General features: G+C 42.3%; 1 protein-coding gene across 1 annotated transcript in view; it reads right to left on the reverse strand.

The window, feature by feature from the left end:
- The window catches only part of LOC306967224 (RNA-binding motif, single-stranded-interacting protein 3-like), a 130312-nt gene extending 113052 nt beyond the window's left edge, over positions 1-17260 (reverse strand). Inside the window, exon 1 of the mRNA XM_079562154.1 lies at positions 16289-17260. Within this exon, the coding sequence (XP_079418280.1) occupies positions 16289-16363 (75 nt within the window). The 5' untranslated portion in view covers positions 16364-17260. The remainder of the gene's footprint in view (positions 1-16288) is intronic.
- Between the last annotated feature and the right edge of the window lie 383 nt (positions 17261-17643).

The following is a 17643-nucleotide window of genomic DNA, read 5'->3' on the forward strand; positions in this document are numbered from 1 at the left end:
TCAAGAAGCTTTTAGATTTAGGTTATGCCTAAACTGGAGAAAATGTGCTCGGCTCGGTTCAAGCGGTGGTAAAGAGGTTAAAGGAACAGTTTTTCCATACTGAGATATGTTCTTACCTGAGCTCAGACGAGTTGATGTGTAACTATCTGGTCTCTGTGCACGCCCTCAGTCACGCAAAACGACCAAAGATGTTGTTAGCATTTGGCTTCTCTCAATGTATTCCTATAGCTCCAAACGGGGGTGAAGTTGGAAGCTCACCACGCTCTTCCACGGGCACAAAGACCAGACAGGTAAGTATCAACTCGTCTAAGCTCAGGTAAGAACATATCTCAGTTGTGGCGTATTCCTTTAAAGAAATGTAACATAAATACAAAACTACAGTTCCAAATAAAGCACAAAAACAAAGCAAGGTACTTTCTTTCCTTGCACATTCGACAGTCTCCCTCAGTAGGAGTGAGAAGGAAAGGCGGCCATAGTGGTCCAACCTTTGATCCAAACAACTCGACTACAAAGCTACCATTACTATGAAGCTGCCCTCTCACTTCTGCTCTTTGTCTTTGTCCGAGCTTATTTTGTATTCTCTGCATCTCTTCTTCTGCTGGATGTTCAGAATGTGACTGAAACCTTAGGCTCCTGGGATAGCCATGTTTCTCTAGCGTTACGTGCATGTCTAAGGTTAAGTTACTATCTAACGCTGTGGCTACATTCGTCATCTTTTTAACTGTTTGTCCTCTGACTGACTTTAATGGCGTTTGTCGCTATAGCGCTGATGTAATGTGAGTAGATCCCACCAATAGAAATAGCTAGCTTTGCCTCGAACTTGTCCTCTGTCCTTTCTATGCCCTGTCAATAGAGGTGAATGTACTGTATATTTATGGCCATAGCCTGAACACAGTAGTCCTAACAGTAGAAGATATCTATTACCAAAATACATTGAGTTTTTTTCTGTAAAGAATCCCTGGGATCAACTTACCGCGGTGCAATAAGAAGACTGGGCGCGTTTCACCTCTGTCTGTCTGCTATTTAATCTAATATAGAGCGAGCGAGATAATGCAAAACAGAGGCATAAAATCCAGTCATCAGTGTGATCATTTTAGCATACAGCTCACAAAACTGTCTCCTCAGTGGAATAAATTACCCGCGGTCATTGCGCGCGGCGTATGCAGGTGGGTCCCTTGCGCTTGCACTGAATGAAAGTCCCCCCAGCCATTGATTTCTTGTGGAGAGACGGTGAGGATTGAGCCGGGCCACTGCTGAGAGGATAATTCCAGGCTTGGTATTGGTGAGAGGGCTGCAGACTGTCAGCTGAGCTCCTCCTGCTCCACTCCCACTGTCCCCCTGCGTCTTAACCACCGGTTGACCCATGTTCACTTTGTTTGTCGAGGCATAAAAAAAGACAAACATCATATTCAGAACTATTCGATTTGGTTCAAGTTTTTCATTGTGGGGATGACAAAGACTCACTCAAGCAAGCAGTGAATTGAGACAGATTTTACCACTATTGCTGCTACTTCTACAAATACGGCAATAATGGGTTTAATTTTAACCGGTTGCACTCAGCTTTTGCTATTTGTGTATCAAGTGATTTTGTGCAGAATTACCTGCGCTCAACAACTAGATTTTTGGCGTTTCCCAAATCGTTGCGTTTATTTTTTGTGGAGAACGTAGTTGTGGTGTTCACATCACTGCGCACCCAACGTTTAAGTCAACGTGCGTCACACGGTGGCTGCTCGAACGTGCCACTGTCACATTTGTACAGCCATCGCACGGAACTGACTGTGGGTTCCATGCGAGCTTCGTATGACTCGCATGGAACCCACGGTCCATGCGAGTGGATCCTGTAGTGTTGTATTCACTGTAGTGAAAACAACACTACAGTGGACATTGTAGTGTTGTATTCGTACGACTTACGCGACATGTGTGTAAGACGTACGATATATCTGAATGTTCTTGACTGCACTAATGGTGCGTGTGGCACCGTAGGAGCCTGTACAATCAGTTGTGACCTAGAAGAAGAAGAAGATCTTTATTTATATAGCACCTTTCACAGACATGTAGTCACGAAGCGCTTTACATGAGACAATTGTACATTCACTCCATACTCGGTGGTGGAAAGCTACGTTTGTAGCTTCAGTTTCCCCTGGGGGGGAAGCGCTTTCGCGACTACATACGTCTGCGCCAACGGACTCTCTGACCACCACCATACAATCATTCACACACACATCATTCATCCTGGCCTATTGTGCATGTTTTTAGTGGTAGGGGAAACCGGAGTACCCGGAGGAAACACGGGGAGAACATGCAAACTCCACACAGAAAGGCCCCGTCCCTGGTGGGAATCGAACCCGGACCTTCTAGCTGTGAAGCGAGAGCACTAACCGCTGCGCTACCGTGCCACCTAGGCTTTATGCAATGTCCCAGTTTGGGGATTTAAGATTTGTATTTATCTAATTATTAGGAGTGGAGTTTGCATGTTCTCCCCGTGTCTGCGTAGGTTTCCTCCGGGTACTCCGATTTCCCCTACCACTAAAAAAATGTACAATAGATTACCCTCTGGGGCCAGGACTCCCCTGAAAAAGAGATTCTTAATCTCAGTGGAACTATCCTGGTTAAATAAAGGTCAATAAATAAATAAATTATGTAAAATTTTAAATGATTGCCGCCCCATTGCACTTACATTGGTGGTCATGTAATGTTGTGAAAGACTAATTAATTCATTACCACCTCCATCCCAACTACCTTTGACCCTTTACAGTTTGCCTACCGCCCCAATATGTCCATTGATGCAATAGCTCACCTGCTCCACAAAGTCTTCTCTCACCTGGATGCAAGAGGAAGGGTATTTACCAGGATGCTCTTCATAGACTACAGCTATTCAACAGCATCCACACAGCATCACAGTGTGGATGGGGGGCTGCACTGAGCAGGATTGCCTGGCTCTCGGGAAAGTGGTCCGCTCGGCAGAGAGGATCCTGAAGATCAGTCTTCCTAAATTGGATGACATTTACACCCAGAGATGCCGACGCAAGGCCGAGAAGATTGTGAGGGACACCAGACATCCTGATAATAACCTGTTCTCCCCACTCCCATCAGGGAGACGATACCTCCTTCTCAAGACAACAATTGAGAGGATGAGGAGAAGCTTCTTTCCTGAGGCCATTACACTGCTTAATCAATCCGACTCCTAGCACCTCCTCCCGTAGTAGTATATATTGTGTCTTCTCTTATATGTTGTTGTGGCAGCTGGATGGGACAAAAGAAAACCTCACACATACAGTATACCGTATGTTACGTATATACAGTATATGCGTGTGACTAATTCTTCTCTATATCCATGCTTGCAAAAGGCATAAAAATCCCAGACTTCATGGGGAAAAGTCCCTGTGAATTACACGTATTACAGTCATTGCTTGCAGTAAGTGTTTACCCTTGTGAGAGTGGATATATGTGTCTAAATTCTGAATTTCCAGTGGCTCGGTTGCTTAACACTGCGGTGACTGGTGCCAAAGGAACATCCGGCGCAGGGACCTTTAGTGCATTCCTCATATTCCTTTTTCCTGTCATCTGTCGACTTTGCCTTCAAAAATTAATGGAACATCTGGCTTGCTTCACGCACGAAGCGCTGTCGCGAAGGGAGTTAGCATCCAGAGCTGACAAAAGATCCAAAAGTGAAAAGGTTTTTTTAATATGAGAAGTTTGGGAAAGGCAGCTTACACAGCAACAATAGCCCTGGAACAAGTCAGTAACACTTAAGTCTCAGGCACAATGCAAATGAAACACCCTCACAGCCAAAAAACATGCACTGTCCAAGAACAGTGTCAAGCTTTTCATAAAACCGCACTTTCACAATCCGCTCGAGGGGCATCTTAATATAGCAAGTACATTTTAATCAACGTCAAAATGGCCTCAGCAAATCCAAACACATGTCCACTTGTGTTAACTAAGCGCACAATTGCTCATATTATCTATGCAGAAGCCGTTCCACTACAAGTGAGCATCTGCATACAAAGGCCCAAACATATATGGCTCCCAGGGACTTAATTATTCATACAGGAAGTTAAATCAATGAAATATGCAGATTGCTGCTGTGCCACACGCAGACAAATGTCTTTGCTTCTTCTGATGGTTCAGCACAAATGACAAGCAACTGGCGCATTGGAAAGAGTAATTATCAACTACTAATGCAGCAATGGTTAACTTTTTCAATGTGGTACATACTTAGCTAGGGGGATTGAACAATGCAAAAATGTGACTTACAAAAAAATGCTCTTAGTGCTTCTCAAAACTTTAATCGAAATAAAAACAAAATTTCGCTAATGACCTGATAAATGTGACTCTCTGTGTTTTTCTGCTTTTGCTGCACAGCTGCACCAGTATGAGCAACAGAGATACTTGTAAATCCCACATTTTCTCACACGAGATCCCACCATTGTCATGAGCACAAGAGAAGTGCTGAGAGGCCACACTGTACAGTACGCCTCGCGACTGTCTGCCATCCTTTTATCCCACTTCCACTTAAATCAACACTTCACTACAAAGCTGGCTGCACCCTTGACTCACGAAGACACGCACACACGCACACACGCTCACGCTGCTGCTTTACTTCTCCAACTTGTGTTTATCTCTCACTTTACGCTGGAAGCATCCTCTCTTTGTGTCTCCGCCGGCACGAGCCCAGATTTCACACGCACCTCCAGTTATGTGCCAGAACTTGTAGGGAACACAACTTTCGAGAATGGCTTCAAGTCTCAGAGGGAGACAGTAGTGTGAATGAATAGAGGCTTAACAATGTGTGCCTGGTCGACTATATTGGCCACTGCCCAGGCTGCAAGATGCTATCCCAGAAAATAATTGTCCATACAAGTCGCGCAGAACTAGGCAGAGCGTTATGATCATCTCCCTAACACGAGTTCTCAAAAGCAACATACAGCAATGCACTGTGTTTTCTGACATGTTTCTATTAGAACAAGCGTCAAATAATTAGGATTACAGTAGGAATTCTCTCTTCGCTTCCCAAATGCAGCATCCCTCCATGCTGGTTCACCATTCCCCACTGACTTTCCCTTTACTTGATCATTTTTGATAGACACTGCAGCAGACGGGAAACAGGGAAAAACTGATCCAGTTGCTATCACCGTTTTCATCACATCAACATTGAGAACAAAATGTTCACTTTTTTTTATTATTATTGTAGCTTTCAGTGGTATAATGTAAAATATTGTAAAACATTGCCTTTCAGGATCTCTTCACACTCACACGGTATAAATTTTTAACTACAAGTATGGAGGAGCCAAGTGTCAAGGGAAGATAAAGTTTTGATTCAATAAATGCTCTGTGCTGTGGAAGGCAGCTCTGCAAGCAACAAGATGTCAATATCCTTTAGCCAAGACGGATGGAAGATACACTCCGCAAATATGCAATAACATCAACAAGTTTTCAAAAAGTACCAAGCATAGTATAACCTTGCTGGCATCAGAGCATGCTGGTGAGTGTGAGAGCCCCAATGTTTAGCATTTCTTGCGAAAAACGACAATATAGGCTCAAGGTGTATGTTGTGAATGCTCTTAGCGGATTGGATTAAAAAAATAGGCATATAGTAGGAGTAGGCTTTCTTATTTCTTAGTTCGCAGTTGATGTATAAAAAAAAACAGAGTAACAGACATTAGACTAAATTAATTTTGGCAGTAACATGCTTACTTGCTGCACAACACTTCAGAAGCCTCTTGTTGCTAGACTACATGTTCTGACACTTAATTGGCCTAATTTTCCCATTAAATTGCTCGCCCACTTGACCTTCACCGCGAGAGGTGTGGCGCTTGTCAAAATCTGAAGCAGGTCCTTTGAAGGGCTGAACCAGTGACCCTTCATTAATGCAGTAATACAGAGCTTTCACAACGTTTGGACACAGGAGCAAAGTGCCACCACACGAGTGCAGCTAAACTATGTTGATGTTTACAAGTGCCGCTGCCCTTATTCACAAATGTCAAGCTGAAAACGCCACAAACACCACAGCAGCCTGCCAACACACACACTCGCTATTTTGAATGGGTGTTAAAACTATCTTTAGCGAATCACTGGCATGGGTAAGCAGAAACACTCACCAACTGGGGGAATGCAAACAGCTTATTTTCAAGTGTCTTTAGTGACCATTCAGATTGGACGCACTGCCTGTAATCACAACAGCCTATATTTGAACTGCATGCCCACACACACACAGATCCCATAGACAACTTTGGTTTGGAAAAAAAAAAAGTGTGCACTCCGAAAAGTAATTTGACTGGGGCCCAACAAAAGGAGTGTTTTCACTGGATAATCCTCCCGCGGGACGGCAGAGGCTACAGTGTGTATGTGGGGGGGATCAGGCTGTGCAGGGAGGGCTTTATTCAGGATTTCATTAGCAGGAATGGGAGATGTTTGGCCCGGTCAGACACCTCTGGCTCTGAGACAAGAGTTTGTGTGTAACCGGCTAAACTGTCTGTGCGAGCAAACAGTGTGGCGTTTTCTTATGTACACTGCCGAAAAGGACAGAAAAGAGGCGGCTTTGCTTCTGTAACAATATTGTGCAGTAGAAAAAACACAGTGTGACTCCAAGAAATGTAGTTATTTAAGGTAATCCTTGCTATGTTGGACTTCCAAATTGGCTTCAGTTTTGTTTAATGCTTGAATTTACAAAACAATTGCAACACCACAACACCACAGATCAATAATAAAACTATAAATGGGAAATAGCAACATCACTGTGGCAAATGTGTATAGAAAATTCTTGAAATTGAAACCCACCCACTTCCCTGCCTCCGGGTCAGAGGCGCAATACACACTAATAGAATCATGAAGCTAACAGGCTAACGGGCAAAGCTAACTGCAGGCTAGCGCCACTTTAGCAGTGTTAACAGCCAAGTTTGAGTGAAAAAAAAACAAATCTCCATTATGTCATTGAGTTGCGGCACAATGTACAATATCCCTCTCTCCCTTTGTCTTTTCTGTCGCGTAGTATTTACTCTCCATACAATTATGAGTAAAAAAAAACTCAACATGCATCAGTTCATCAGTGTTTGTCAGGACATCATTTCACTGAAACATGAACATTAACCCCAAAAACGTTCCATCTTTGCATTCACACACTGCATGGCCACACTGATTAAAAAATAATACAAATAAATAATGAGTCTGAAATTCTAAAAAATGTCCATACCAGTGTAGTCAAACATGGTCACTAGATAAAGCACAATGGCATAAATGTAACAAGAACATCACATCAAGTAAAAGAGTTGTATTAGTTTACATGTGTTCTTGAGTAGAATGGACACAACATGGCCGCCAGAGCTGGACATTAGTTCCAGTGGATTACCATGACAACGCCTATCAAGAGTTTTATTATAGATCAGTGGATAACACTGCTTTTGCTCGTATTTATACTGAGCTTTTATTTTAACTGTGCAATGTCCTGCAGTGATTTAAGAAGGTTTCTGGGTGGTTAGGATAGTTTCTAAATAAATAAACCCATAATAGTATAATGTCCATCAAAATATCACAAAAGCCTTTCAACGAAATAAATCATTACATTTTCAAACTGTTCTTAATGTTTACAGCTTATACATTCTAGACGCCCCCCCAAAAAAACCCCCCCCAAAAAAAAAAAAATCAATACAAGAAGATTCTTCAACAAAAATGTGAAGGCATTTTTACCATTGGAGAAAATAAACAAAGCAGTCCGATGGATTGAGCTCGCAAATCCTGTAAACAAGATTATTCCTTTGATAGTACTACATAAGGCAAAATAACATTTGCAGTTGCTTCTCATGAGTCAAGTGTTCAATAAGTCCATATAAAGCTGAATAATCATCCCAGCATGCACCATTTTATCTGAAGAAGTGAATTATCTCAGTGAAAGGCGACTCTACTCGGCGTCAACTCTCAACTGCTATGAAAGACAGAAGGCGGGTCCATCTCTATAGACAAGGTTTTGGAGCGTATCGAGGACGAAAGACGTTATTAGCGTCTAACTGACCAGTCGGCTGCATTTTCCTATTGAGGGGCTGAGAGCAAAGGACAACCTGAGAAAAGGATTGGAGAGACTGAATGGAGGGAGTCAGAGCTAAGTCGCGTTAAGGAACAACATTGTGGGGTAAATCCCTCCAGGCCATTCTTTCAATTATCTGCCCGGTCCCTAGTGTAAGGATCACTCGCCCACCACCGCAGAACTGCCACTGACTCACCAGGGAGCTCACACAATGAACGAGGAATGATAATAAGAAATGCACTCGCCAAATCCCCACGTCACTGACATCATGGATTAACTATGAAAGACAATGCAAAATAATACGAGTCGGTTTATTCATATTAACCAACCATTGTGGGGAAAAGCCCATTATTTCGGTACCCCAATTTATTGAATCTAATTGTTTGGGTCGTACACATTCTAATCACGGCTATTAGCTATATTAAGAATAAACGAGGACTGTGCTGAGAAGGGCATAAAACAATTTTAAAAAAAAAGTAAATTCCTGTACTCTTGATAGAAAGAAAAAAATCACCAACATGATGTCATGAAAAATATTATACACTAAAATATATTTTGCAATGAAAGAAGTAAATGCCTAAATATCAGCCATGGAGCACAAGCAGAGAACTGTTTGTAGTGGTCCCAGGGCTGAATGATTTGAAAGGGTTGGATCAGGAATCATATTTTGGCAATAAATCAATTCCCAAAACATAAATAGTAGTGGGAACAACCAAAAAGATTCCTCCACGTTAAGACTGCGGTGTACATAAAAACAGAAGGATAGGGTAGTACATGTTTTCCTGTACGGTTCATAATCATTTGTTTGATTAAATATTTACGACATCTTGCTATTCTCCTCCAGTTCAAAAAATTAATCAGTGAATGTTCATAAGCGTTGACGGCCTAATTAAATGCTGAATTCATTACAGATCATTAAACTGCAGGCAGAGATGTGTGCTATAATAAAGGAAGCAAGCTCTGGTGGACAAAAAAATAATTTACCAAGAAACAAAATCAGCCTCCTCATTATACTGGGGTCAATTGTGTATAATAGATGCATATGTAATATTCCACGAAGGAAGAACTTTCAGAATACTTATCGAGTCTGATTGCCTCCAAGAACAAGCACAAGAGGTCCTGTGTTTTAATCAGTTTGTAACTGAAGTAACTTTCTGTATTTTCTATATTTACATATATACTTTAAATATTATGTATTAAGAATAAGATTAAGAAGTCTGTTTTTTAAATATAACTGATAAAAACCATATCAGGAGATTTGTTGTGTTACGAATACGCATGATGCAAGAAGAGATTATGGAGAATGTGCCAAGGACATAGATTCACCTTCAATACTAAAAATCATTTGTAGTCACTACTATTTACTTTATTTACTTGGTCGGGACAGCCTCTTACATGCACACATTTCCAAATTTCCACCCGTTTTCTCTCACTCATCCTGCCCTGTTGTACATGTTTTAGTGGTAGGGGAAACCAGAGTACCCAGAGGAAAGCTAAGCAGACATGGGGAGAACAGGAGAACTACACACAGAAAGGCTCCGTGCAGCCGGGGATTGAACCCGGGACCTTCTGGCTGTGAAGCAGAAGCACTAACCGCAGCACCACTGCTAACCTTTGAAACAATTAGGGGGGAAAGCCACGGTTTCCTCACTAGTCCATTTTCTTTTACTGATTTGTGTTGCTTTAAAGGTTGAAATCAATATGATCTCCTCCTATCTCCAAACACTAACTAGCCCTCTTTTTTCTTGCCGCACTAAATTACTCAGAGAAAGCCTTAAAATAGCTAACGGCTAAAGGTTGTGCTCTTTGCCTGTTACGTTTACCCAACAATAATAGTCTCTGTCAGGAGCTTACGTTGTTCTAAAGGTAATTCACCAATACACTGTGTTTCTCCTAAGCTTTTGTGACATGGACATTTTAAAGCCTCTGATATTTTTTTTATGTGTTGCAGACAAAAAATGTTTTCCAAGCAGAATTGAGCAAAAACACAACTGCGTTACTAAGTGGAATTATGTTCAGTATGAAACAATAATAACTCTCTGGATTCTGCACTGGGAAGTGCTGGAGACTGACTAAGATCTCAGTATTTTCTGCAGTGTAACTGGTTGAGGTAGAGGACTCTGACAGGAGCTTTTAAGCGGCTGGGAATCCATTAGACAAGGGTCGCTCCAAAGTGGCCAACTATTAAAAATGCAGCAGCACCATTACTCCGTGACCCCACCTCCAACTCACTCTGCTTCAAGTGTCGCTCTGTGTTTGATCTCTTTTTGTGCTGAGCTATTTCTCTTTGGACAACCATATGCTCTTTTCTTCTTTACTTTGACTTTGGTGGTTGCTACAGCAAATAAACTACATTCTAGATTATTTGTTTTTGTATATTAGACGTAAATCTGTATATTTGTATCGCACTACGTCCCAGTTATGTAAAAATAATGACGTCACACATTTGCACACTATTACTTTGATGTTACTAGTATTAGGAATATTCAAAGCACTGCAAGCAACATTGTTTCCCTCCTCAATTTTCTGGTTTTGGGCGAGTTTGCTCCTTCACAAAAACTTGGAAAAAAATAAAAAATGTGCAATTACGTGTGTGATTCTTTCACTGATTCAATGTTTCTCCATAGATTTACATGGAAAATTGAAACTTCAAAATGTATTTTTCTTACATTGTAGTGACATGATAACCACTAGCAGTACACAGACACCATGTTAACCAGTCTTATACTTATATATATGTTGGTAATGGTCACATTTTAACAATATATGTACATGTTTGAGAGAGTGATTTGGTCTTACTGTAGGTCACATGCCCTTCCTACCACAAACTTCTTTACACAAACTGTAAATCGGACATTTTCTGTGCACTCTGTTAAAAGCACGATGTGTATTTCTAAAAATATCCTCATTTCTTTTCGGTCAGTGTCCCACCACTGCTGTATAAGGACAAGAATAGCACAGCACACGAAGAATAATAAATGAACATATATGGGTGGTTAGGATAGTCCCTTTTAGGCTGTAAAACTACCCAGGCCTGGCATTGTGAACAGATGGCAGAAGACAGAGCGAGAGTCAGAGCCCAGAACACAGTGGGAATGAGGCAGGAGTATTTGGTCAGGCATTAGAAGAAAGCAGCATAAGGCCATTGTCGTATCTCCATGTTGGCATATGACGTTATCAAGAGCACCAGCAGAATAGCCGGGTTTTAAAACAGCAACAACCACGAAGCGGTGAGGGAGGTTGTAAAAGATTAACAGGCAGATGTGTGAGGAAAGACAAGACATGAACAGAATGCATGCTGGGACATAAAACCAAGACTATGTTTACCCTATGCATGTGTTTAGTAACTGTTTGTAGTGTAGCAGTCGAGCAGTAGTTTCTATGAAATGCTTCACATTACTTAACTCTTACACTGTAAAAGGGTTGAATGATAAATCAAAATCATAATTCTAATGGTTGCAATTGTTCATTCAGTACAATCCAATATTCGGTCTCCTTGTTTTATTGTGTGCTAATAATGTAGCTGAGTTCAGACTTCAAGAAAAAGGTTCTCAAATGTTTAGCAGTATTATTTGATTAGAAGATTCTTGTATTATTTTAGCAGTTATTTCATACAATCAGATCCTGTTAATGCTCCTGGTAGCAATCTAAGAAATACATCTCAAACTGAATCACTATTGCAAACTTTTTCAGAAAAATCACAATAAGAGCTTATTCTAACAATCATGTTTTGAAAAGCTTAATAGACAGCCAAGTGTCCTTTAAATGTTTGCGCTTTTATGTGTCCTTCCTTCAGTCAACTTTCCCTGGTGCTTACTCACTAGTGCTAAGCTGAGCGCTGGCCGCATTTATCTAGTGCGTAATAGAGAGTAATTGAATGTGAAAAGCTCATTTTTGAAGTGATTGAATATTCTATTTAGATGTCCAGGCGTGTCCGTATGTGTCATTACTTTGATATCAGCTGAATGCTGTTTCTCATTAGCCTAATTAAAACTGCTTGTGTGCCACTGAGCGTATTAGCACACTGATCAGCAGTAAACTAATGATCGCTCCGTTGATAGCGTGACTTTTTTCCCCCCTTTAGCTGCTTCTTATCAAGCTCTAAACAATTATCTAAAAACGTCTTAGTCCGACACCCTCAGAATTGTACTAGAGACGTCTCGTTGAAAAACTTCTATAACATCAAAGTGGCATTAGGTAAGTGGGCTTCTGTCAGCATTAACTTAACACGGATGAGGGCCAGTTTACGTGCAATAGTGTTTTATGATCTACTTAACAGCATGGTGACTGCAACAGCAGTCACAGCCCACATTCATTTGTTGCATTTATATTAGATCTAATTAGAGGTTTTAGTGGCCTTTGACGAGGAGAGCACCCCCAGTGGACAGCTACACCGTGCAGATGGACAACACAGAAGCCAAATGACAGCCGTTACAAAGTCTACTATTTGAATATTACTAATGGTGTGAGCATCACAGATTTGACTCCTCAGGCCAAAGTCCCAACCAGCCGTAGCCTGTGGTTACATTTTAACAAACAGAAAACACAACTGTGCATCTGTGCCTGAACGTTAACCCTTGCACGATCCCCTCAAACCCTCTTACCATGATTAAGTACCAGCAGGCTCTCACAAGGGCCCCCCACCCCTCCCCACACACGGCTAATGTACACTAACAGTACCTATAGCCCATTATGGAGGAAAAACCAAGGCAATTCTCTGTTTAATAGCCTCACATTCACACACACACTCCGTCATCTGGATAAGTATTGTTGGTTTAAGCTAGTCATTCCATGGCTGGCTTTGTGCAAAGATGGGCTATGTGGGCTTACATATTAAATCTGAGCATGTTCACAGAACTGCTGTGTTCACAAAACCACTGTCAGATTCATACAGAGGAGCCACGGTCTTAAAAGTAAATGATTACTACAGTTTGACCATTAAGCGCAATTATTAGCATAATAACATTTGCTATTTGGCAAAATGTGTGTCATTGTAGTGAGAGCTCATTTAAGGAATGCCCTTGGTGAGTGAATGCGGTGGCCACGTACGCTGTCATGATTGATTTCAAAGAGGAGCGCCACAACTCTGGAAGCAAGATTAATCAGAGACCATTTACATCTACAATCAGATCAGTGAACACACACAATACCTGTGACGGCCCCACCACTTATGCACTGCTTGTAAAACACAGCCTGAAAATGTCATATGCAGCCTGCCATCTTCACGTATAATGTGAACTGTGTATCTTTATTTTATATTTGTTCATGAAGCAGCATTGGTAACGGTATCATGAAACCTGGTATGAGGAATATATCCCTGAATCAATCTGCAGCCCCTCACATCCTCTGTTCCTGACAGTAACCTGCACTGAGAGGGGTCAAACAGGAAGTCACCTACATCCAATGTTTGAGCTGCACAGTTATTGAGCCCCTAATGCAGACACAGTTCGTTTTAGACACACAAACATTTTTCTATATGGACACGTGGAGGACAAACAACCACCGCGCTGATGAGGACAGCCGTGGGGGAAGACAGGATCCAATTTGATTTGACCTTGGCAGCGGCGGAGGTTACGGGAAGGTGGGAGGGATGGAGACGCAGAAATGAAGTGACGGTGTGGGTCGAAGGCTGTTGCAGACACTTGAGACATGACCTTGAACTGGCTGAGATAAATCACAGGAAAACAGACAACACAGTGACACCATGACATCTGTACACATAAAACGCTTTGACACGTGTGAATAAAACCGCGGAGTCAATCCTAGATAGATGCAAGCGAGGCGTGTCAGGCATTTTAAAACCTGTTTACCGTGAAAAAAACAACCAGCAAATCATAGCAAGTAATATTGGATTTAAAAAAAAAACAAGAGCAACCATGAAGTTTTCATCTAACAAAAAAAAAAGCTGACAGATTTTGAACAAATTGTACGTGTTTCAGGGAGGGAAAACGTATTTGCTCCTGTGAGAAATAAGACTATGTTTCACTGTAGAAGTAAATCCGAAAATTGGAGTGTTTCATGTACAAAATAAGAGATGTATTTTTTTTTAAAAACTGTTCCCCAGCCTCCAGGAGCTCATCTCCGTCAGTTGCTGTGATCGCGAAGACAAGTGTGTGCGATTTCAGTATAAATACTGTACTAACACAGCAATTTTGATGCCACCCTCAGATACATAGATGTAATAAAGTGACAGCCTGTCCAACCTCGCTGTAAGGTACAGTGTGTGTTATAAAAGTTAACAGGGAGTGAAAAAGCTGTCATTTTATACAGGAAAATAACAGCGCTCTTTTATAATCACTGTAATTTGTGAGGTGACAGTCACAGTGTTTTTCAATGTGACACATTTTCCATTGGCATTGCTGTTGTTGTTTGTTCATACAATACAACACTTTATTTTATTGTTTGTATACCTAAATGAAATCAAATTATACTCTGGATAACCTGCTAAGCTAGGAGTTGTGGGTTCATTCTCCGAACCTCCTGTGGCTGAAGTCTGCGTGCCATCTCTTTGTCCTGTCTCGACATCCAGACGTGCATGTGCCTATTTAATTGGTAAATTGCATTTAGGTGATTAATAAAAGAATGGAAAGTAATTTATGAGGGTAATTTATGAGTCTAGTGGCAACAAACTGACAGTGACCACCTAAGGCCAAACGTGTAGGCTCTATCCAAGTTTTATTTGAATCACAGTTTTTTACAGAAATGACCACAAAGACAATTATATATTCACTCGACATTACACATGTAGCCACAGCCGCTCTGAGGTAGGCTGACGGAAGTGTGGCTGCCGATCTGCACTATAAAACCCTCTATTCATGATCAGTCCCTCACTCATACACTCATTCCTAGATAAGCAAGGTGAGAGAAGTGCCTTGGCTAAGGATATAACTTCAGTTTTGATTCTGTGGATGGATACTCAAACAATTGAGCCGCTGTCAATCAAAGTTTACAACACCTGGTCCTCCCACATGGTCATACATAGTACAGAATGAAAAGCTATATTTTGATTATAATGTTCTGAAATCAACAGCGGCCTAAAATACACTGACCACATATGTCGTTAACCGTTCAACCTTTATATCTGCATCATGCCATACAGGACTGTCTTCTGCCAGTGTGTATTGATTTTGCCTTTCAAAACCGAGCCATCGCCTATTCTTCACCGCAACACAATCAACATTTTATATACCGTGACATATATAAAAACAAATGAATCACGGCAGACAACATAAACGGCCGACCATACAATGAAAGCACAATCAATGCAACCTCAGTGATCCATTTTGTGTTTCTCGGTGGTAAAAGATTGTGTGAAACATCTGAGTTTGCATGCCAAGTGTAGATGGAAAAGCTATAATAAAACATATTTCTTCCTGAGATCACCTTTCCCGGCTATCCATCTGCAGCTATACATCACACTCCGCTTTCATCAATCAGGTCTATAGCCTGCCATCATCCAAGAGGGGCTGTGGGAACATGGGGTGGGGATGGCCAGTGATGAGAGCAGTGCGTAGTGGCTGAGTTTGGTGGTTGCGTGACAAAAGAGGCAGAGGGACTTCTTAGCGTAGAGTATGGAGGAGGGAAGAGCAGACCCCATCTGCCCTGAACTTGAACTGAGAGCTGGTGGGTCAGCGAGGGGACAGAGGGGTCAAGTGCTCTGAGCAGAAAATAACAGGATGAAGTCAAATTGAATGACAGCAGCCTATTATGGTTCAAAGTGGGTTAAAAGGAAGGGGGGGGGGGGTCTGGGTCGCTTTTTGTAAAGACCACAGTGGACAGACAGACATACAATTCTCCATTCAAACAGAGGGTACAGACCATATCAGACCAACATTGTCGTTACACTGGCAATAAAAAACTAAAAACTAAATTAGCAAACAGTTTGTGCTCAGGATGCTCTTCCAGACTACTCACACTTGGAAGGGGCACAAAGATTACAACAGCATGTAGCCCCCTGAGAGGTTGATAACTCTTATTAGGGTTTCTACATCACATCATCTATAGTGATTTGTTGTTGATTTGTTACAATGCCAAAGGTTTTTCCTTCTCCATTAAGCCAGGCTTTGCTCTGTCTCAAAGAGTCTACAGTCAGGTGACTCTTCTGTCCTATATTGATTTACGAACGGTAGGTACTAATGTACGTCGGAGCCCTTCTACCTTCCCATTTATTCAAGCTTGGGTCTGACAGAAAGACTTTCTACTAGTTCATGACGACCGCGGCATCCTGAGCATCTGAGTATAAAATAGGTCATGACAAACCATGCCTACCTTGGTCTGGAGATAGTGGGGGTAGTAGTAGGTGTAGTGGGGGTACATTGGCTGCTGCTCCAAACGTTTTCCCATGTAGCTGGAATCCTCTTGAAGATCTTGAATGCTGGAGATGTGAAAGCTTTAGGACTGGCCTGGATCCTTCAAGAGTCGAGGGGATGCCGAACAAAAAAATCCTTCCTCTTCTTGCTGGTGCGAAGGAGTTGTGTGACAAGAACACACGCAGTAGGGTTTTGTATGGAAGGATTTTGGGGGTACACTTTTAGCTAGTCTAGTTCCCTCGAAATTCTTTCAAAACCATTCTACGCTTGAGTCCACAGAAGCGAGATGTTCCGTTGTAGTAGGGATAAGGGCATTGGGGAGATAAAAGAGAAACAATGGAGGTAATTGAAGAGAGGGAAACCAAGGATGAGGGGATGGATGGAAAGGAATGATCCAGTTGCCGGTTTCTTGCAGACTAGAACACAGACTTCTTGCTCTCCTCCGCTGCCCCAAGCATGTCCCTTGATTTGATTACACGCGTCTTTATCTTCTTCCTCTCTTCAGTTCCTTTTCCCAGACAAGACGGAGCTCCCACCAGGAGCTGTATCCCGTTCTGTGATTTGTCCCCTTAATAGAACTGGATGTGGAGGAGAGCTAAACTGCCACTGTCTATTGTTAAGCTCCCGGGTTGGTTGGATAGAATAGGTAGATAGGAGTAGATAGCTGGTGTGGAAGATGAGCAGAGGAGAAAAAAGTCCAGATGCCACACACAGCAAGATCCTCTATGATCCACAAGATGCCCGTATTTTCCCAACTCTTTCCTCGATCCGTCTTGTTTGCTCTTAACGGTGCGCTCCCCCGCTGGCAGTCGTCAGTTTGGTGGCTCGTGTGTGACCGTGCATGTAACTGAGAAGGGACAGAGTGTGTGCATGTGTGTGTGCGGCCGGGGCTGTCTGCTCCACTCTGTGCGCCTAGACAGAGGGGCTCGGCTTCAGCACGGCTCGGCTCCTCCCATCTCCAGCGCTCACTCTCTCTTCCTGCATGCCTGCATGTTTCTAAGGGAAGAGAGTGGGAGAGAGAGCGAGAGAGAGAGCGGGGGGAGTGGTTGGTGCTGGTCTCGTCCGAGCCACCAGAACAGACAGGAATGGGCGGTCGTGCTGGCGGAGAGGCGGAGCGGGCAGAGGGAACACGGAGAGCAAGAGATGGGGTAAAAGGTGACAGAAGGATACGGGAACAGTTAGAGTGGAATTTGGGTAGAGACAGAACCCCCTACTGGCACTGAGGAGGCGCAGCAGTGGCATCGCACAAGCACTATTTGTGAGTTAGGATAAAAATGTGAAAGTGCGATTTGTTCCTTATCTGTCACATGGGAT

Source organism: Gobius niger (genome assembly GCF_951799975.1).
Source record: "Gobius niger genome assembly, chromosome: 8".
In the NCBI taxonomy this organism is placed as follows: Eukaryota; Metazoa; Chordata; class Actinopteri; order Gobiiformes; family Gobiidae; genus Gobius; species Gobius niger.